The sequence below is a fragment of the Myotis davidii genome, unplaced genomic scaffold (genome assembly GCF_000327345.1).
Source record: "Myotis davidii unplaced genomic scaffold, ASM32734v1 scaffold1509, whole genome shotgun sequence".
Classification (NCBI taxonomy): Eukaryota; Metazoa; Chordata; class Mammalia; order Chiroptera; family Vespertilionidae; genus Myotis; species Myotis davidii.
In genome coordinates this window covers 190,359-194,985 of record NW_006299480.1, presented here as the reverse complement: position 1 = coordinate 194,985, position 4,627 = coordinate 190,359, and the positions used below count along the sequence as shown (strand labels likewise).

The following is a 4,627-nucleotide window of genomic DNA, read 5'->3' as shown; positions in this document are numbered from 1 at the left end:
CCGAGGGCCGCCCCGCTGAGGTCTCCCTGGAAGAGGCTCTCGTGCGTCTTGCCGAGTTCCTTTCAGTCCAGCTGGGGGCGGAAGAGAGCTGCGGGTATCCTGCCGGTCTGAACAAGGTGAGCCCGCCAAGGGTTCTTGCTCCCCAGTCCTGGCCTCCACACCCAGGGACCCCCTTGGTTTCTTGCATTCTGAATCTTATCTCCTTCGCAGCCTGGTGATGTCCCCCCACTGTTGACGGTGACTGGTCAGCTCTTGGCTCTCCTGGCATGGATTCGGAGCCCCAGGGGAAGGCAGGCCCTGCCCCAGGAAACTCAGCCAGCCTCGAGGGTGCAGCCCCCCACTACTGCTGGTGCGTAAGAAATAGTGATTTGAAAAGGGAGTGTGTGGAGGGAGTGAAGACTACCAGGACCTGAGCAGCCTCGAGTGCAGGATCCCAAGCCCTGCTCCCGAGGTGCCCCCACTTCAGGCCAGAAACCTCAGTCAGTCTTAACTGCACCCCACCCACCCCAGGACCCACATCCCAAGAAAGCCCTTCCCTTTCACCGAGGGCTGAGGCCCAGGGGCAGCAGCCCCCCCAGTTGGCGGAGGACCAGAGGGCCTGGCAGCAGCTGGAGCAGCTCGTTCTTGGACAGGTGAGGGACCCAGGAAGGGGTAGACACTGGGGGGGGCTGGAAGGAGGTGCTCCACCCTGTCCCCCTTTCTCCTTCCCAGCTGGAGGAGCTGAAGCAACAGCTGGATCTGCAGGAGGAAGGGCTGGACCAACTTCACCTGGGAGTGGTGAGGCTGCTGGGCTGGGCTCAAGTAGGGGTAGGGAGAGGGGCCAGGGCTCTCAGGTGAGTCCAGAGATCTTCCTCTCCTCCAGGGGGCGACAGACTCTGAGAAAAGGGTGCAGCATCTAACCCTGGAGAACGAGGCCTTGAAACAGAGCCTGCTCCTCACTCAGGACCTCCTGAGGCACTGGGGTGCTGGCCTCCCTGCCAGGGCTCCCCAGGTATTCTGCTCCTGACCTGCTACTATCCCTGCAGCCTGGGGCTCTTGCACACCTGGTCTCCAGCAACATTGCCCTCAGGACCTGGTGCTCTGTGGAACAGAAGCAGGGGGGCGCTCTCTGACCTTCCAGGACTAGGATGTGGACAGGCCCAGGGCAACCCCATGGAGGAGACTGATGCCCATGGGAGAACCACTCCCCTCCCCCAAACACACACACACCATGGGTCCTCTGAGCGACTGACTCCAGGCGAGCAAGGGACTGGGGTAAAGTCCTGCATCGATTCATGATTGGCTCTGTCTGCCCCTCTTGACCTGACTTCCCCTTGTGCGCAATGGGGCTGCTAGAATGCCCCTCCCCGAGTTTCCTTCTGGCTCCATGGCTCCCACCCCTCCTGCAGGAGGAGGCAGAGGCACTGGTGGAGCTCCAGGGCCAGCTTCAGGAGGCCCAGGAGGCCACAGAAACCCTCCGAGTCCAGGTGAGTGCTCGGTCCAGGGGCTGGGAAGACGGAGGCACTGGGAGGGGGATGTCTGAGGCAAGGCCTGGTAAGTGCCTACTTCCTCAGCGACTGGGTGGGGTGGGGCAGCTGGGGGTGCAGGAGGTGCAGCTGCAGGGCCTCCGGGGGGCCCTCCGGCAGCTCCAGCAGGAAACAGAGCAGAGCTGCAGAAGGGAGTTGCAGCAGGTGCACGGGCAGCTGGCAGGTGAGACCTGGGGCCAGGGGCTCCTGGGAAGGTCACGGGGTTGGGGCTTTCCCTCACAACCCCCTTCTCCCACCAGGACTCCGGGCACGCATGGCCAGCCTGCGTCAGGGCTGTGGGGACCTCCGAGGTCTGGTCAGCACCTTTACCCAGAGCTGCCAGGGCTCCCTGAGCGAGGCCCGAGGCCAGGTCAGGACCACCTGCTCCCTCTCCAGTGTGTGCGCCCGGGGCAGCCAGTCGGTGTCCTCCCCTTAGGGAGCCCCTCTTTCCTCCTTCCCAAACCCAGGGAGCTGCCTGCTCTAATGGGTTGTAGGTTCTGGAATCAGGACAGCTCCTGTGACCCAGGTGTTACCTCACTTCTGGGTCTCATTTTTGTCCTGTGCTAACTGGGGTGACGGTGAATCCCTCACAGGATTGTCAAGAAGCCCAGAGGAGACAAATGACATCCTTGCCCATGGTCCTGATTGGCAGGCTCCATCCGGGCCCACTGAGTGATACCCCTAGGGACCCCTGAATGTTGTGGATTCCCATAGCTGGTGGCCATACAGCGGCTCCCTATTGCCCTCAGCACCCCTCCTCTCTCCTTGGCTGTCCCTCCCTGCCTTGCTCACATTCCTGTTCCCCAGGTATCCTGGGCCCTGAGAGCACTGTCAGTCAGTGGGGCGGGGCCTCAGCTTCCTGAAGGGCAGCAGGAGCCCCCAACCGGATGCCCAGGGCGGCTACTGGAGCTCAAGGGTATGGCCACTGGGGAGCATGGGGGTGGCGTGGGTAGGCCAGAGGAACTGGAGCCTCTCTGTGCCTCAGGGTCTGGGAGGCAGCCCACTGCTGTGATCTCAACCCCAGGAAATATCCGCGTGCTGTGTCGGCTGAGGCCAGGGACGCCCTCCAGCCTGGTGAGTTCAGAGCCCGGCCCAGGCGGCACAGTCACCACCTGCTATCGAGGGCACCAGCGTCGCTTCCGCCTGGACTGGGTCTTCCCTCCGGACGCGGGCCAGGAAGAGGTGATGCTCCACCCTCACACCTGTGTTGACCCTCCCTCAGAGGCTCTGGTGCCCCTCCCCTGCCCTGCTGCCCTCCCAGGAGCAAAAGTGCCGATTCCAGCAGGGAAGGAGGGGGAGGGGGAGGGGGGGTCGCTGGGAGGCAGGACCGGAAGCCAAGCTGGGCACATACCCAAGCTGGGCACATACGTTCCTTCCAGGGTTTCCCCTCTGCGTCCCCTCACCAAGCTGTGCAGGCCCAGGGGGAACAGACAGTAAGGTTTAACATTTAAAAATGATGTTTTTACCAGGAAACTAAAGAAAATGAACCTGTCTGAGATCACTGTTCACGCAGAGCTGGCTGGGGAGCGTAGCTGGGGTGCTGCTGAGGTGGGGATGGTGCCGTGACCACGTTGCCCCCTGGCTTCCTGGGCTGCCTGCTCCATGGCCAGGGCCCAGAGTCTGCCAGCTGTGAGGACAGGCAGCCCTCCTTGCTTTGTGGCCAAGGGCACGCACGGACAGGGCCCTGGCAAGCTGACAGCCAGCCTCCAGCCTCTGGGCTCAGTTACCCTGTGCGGACCCCGCCCCTTTCTTGCCAGACCCAGCAGAAAAGCTGAGGCTTAACCCAGCCAACACCACCCTGCTTCACACACACCATGTGTTGCACGCACATTTTGCTGCTGGAGCTTCTGTAGCTCAGGAAATGGAGGCAGGCCTGGGAGGGGATTAGGTCTGGGCAGAGCTGGCTGAGAAGCAGACTCCTGTTGGCCTCCGGGTGGCCAGGTCTCCCTCCCCCATGTACTGGGTACTACAGCTGTTTCCCACCTACCTCTTCACTTGACACACTAGCCAGGCCTCGGTCCCACCCTACACTGCAGTCCTGCAGTGGGGTGGGGAGGGGGCTTGTCCTGGACAGGGCCCTCCAAATCAGTGTCTGGGTGAGAGTGAAAGACATCTCTTGGTGCCATGTCTGCACTGGTGCCACTGTCACCCCCAGTCCTTCCTTCCAGAGATGGAAGCTTAGGGACCAACTCGCAATGCTGGCTCTGCTCCCCTGGCTGGCAGCCAGCACGCTCAGCAGAAATGACAGCTCATCCACTTACCAGCCTTCTATGCACGAATGCTGGCCATGCCATTGCTCACAAGGCTGCTGTTGATGTCCAGGTGCCAACAGGACACAAGTCACAGCCCCATCTCCCCCCAGCCCTTTCTGCACCCTCCCAGGGCCGACTCCCAGCATCCTGGTGGGCCAGCGCTCCCACCCCCCACCTCCTGGGCCTTTCTGGGCTCACCCTTGCTGTGGAGAGCACCACTGTAGCCTCTGGGCACACGTTCCCCCTTAACCCTCACAACAGTGGTCTCCTGTGAGGGGAGGCCTTGCAATCATGCCCTGGGGTTTGACCCGGGCAGTGACTACGAATGCCCTGGTCCTCCCACGTGGTCACCAGGATTCCGATACTCTGCACGCCTGTTCCCTCTTCCTGTCACACTCCTCCCTTTGCGGGGCAAGTTCTCGTCCAGGGAGCCTCCTCTGCCTGGCAGGAGACCCCCCCTTCCAGCAAACTTCCCTCAGAACCGTCCCTCCAGGGCACTAGAGCTTTGGAATAAAGCTTGCCCAGGTCCAGGGCTCAGGACCCTCCCCACACCCCTAGGTCTTCAGGGAGCTGGAGCCCGCGGTGCTGTCCTGTCTCCGAGGCTACAGTGTCTGCATTTTCACCTATGGCCAGACAGGGACTGGAAAGACCTACAGCATGGAGGTGGGAAGGGTGTGTGTGTGCACTGGGTGGCTCCTGGGGCCAGGGACTAGGACGTGAGCCCCATGTGGCACCCACCCCCTCTCCAGGGCCCACCTGAGGACCCCGGCATAGCTCCTAGGGCGCTGCAGTCACTGTTCCGGGAGATGAGGGCCGGAGGGCACCCCCGAGTGACCCTCAGCATGGTGGAGATCTACAACGAGGCTGTCA

At 62.3% G+C, this 4,627-nt stretch overlaps 1 protein-coding gene across 1 annotated transcript in view; it reads left to right on the top strand.

Moving 5' to 3' along the window:
- KIFC2 (kinesin family member C2) overlaps positions 1-4,627 on the top strand; it is a 9,028-nt gene that overhangs the window by 1,771 nt on the left and 2,630 nt on the right. Inside the window, exons 2-13 of the mRNA XM_006775155.1 lie at positions 6-116; positions 211-349; positions 511-632; positions 712-777; positions 863-991; positions 1,389-1,466; positions 1,575-1,689; positions 1,766-1,875; positions 2,313-2,421; positions 2,530-2,687; positions 4,316-4,420; positions 4,507-4,625. Of these exons, the coding sequence (XP_006775218.1) occupies positions 6-116; positions 211-349; positions 511-632; positions 712-777; positions 863-991; positions 1,389-1,466; positions 1,575-1,689; positions 1,766-1,875; positions 2,313-2,421; positions 2,530-2,687; positions 4,316-4,420; positions 4,507-4,625 (1,361 nt within the window). The remainder of the gene's footprint in view (positions 1-5; positions 117-210; positions 350-510; positions 633-711; positions 778-862; positions 992-1,388; positions 1,467-1,574; positions 1,690-1,765; positions 1,876-2,312; positions 2,422-2,529; positions 2,688-4,315; positions 4,421-4,506; positions 4,626-4,627) is intronic.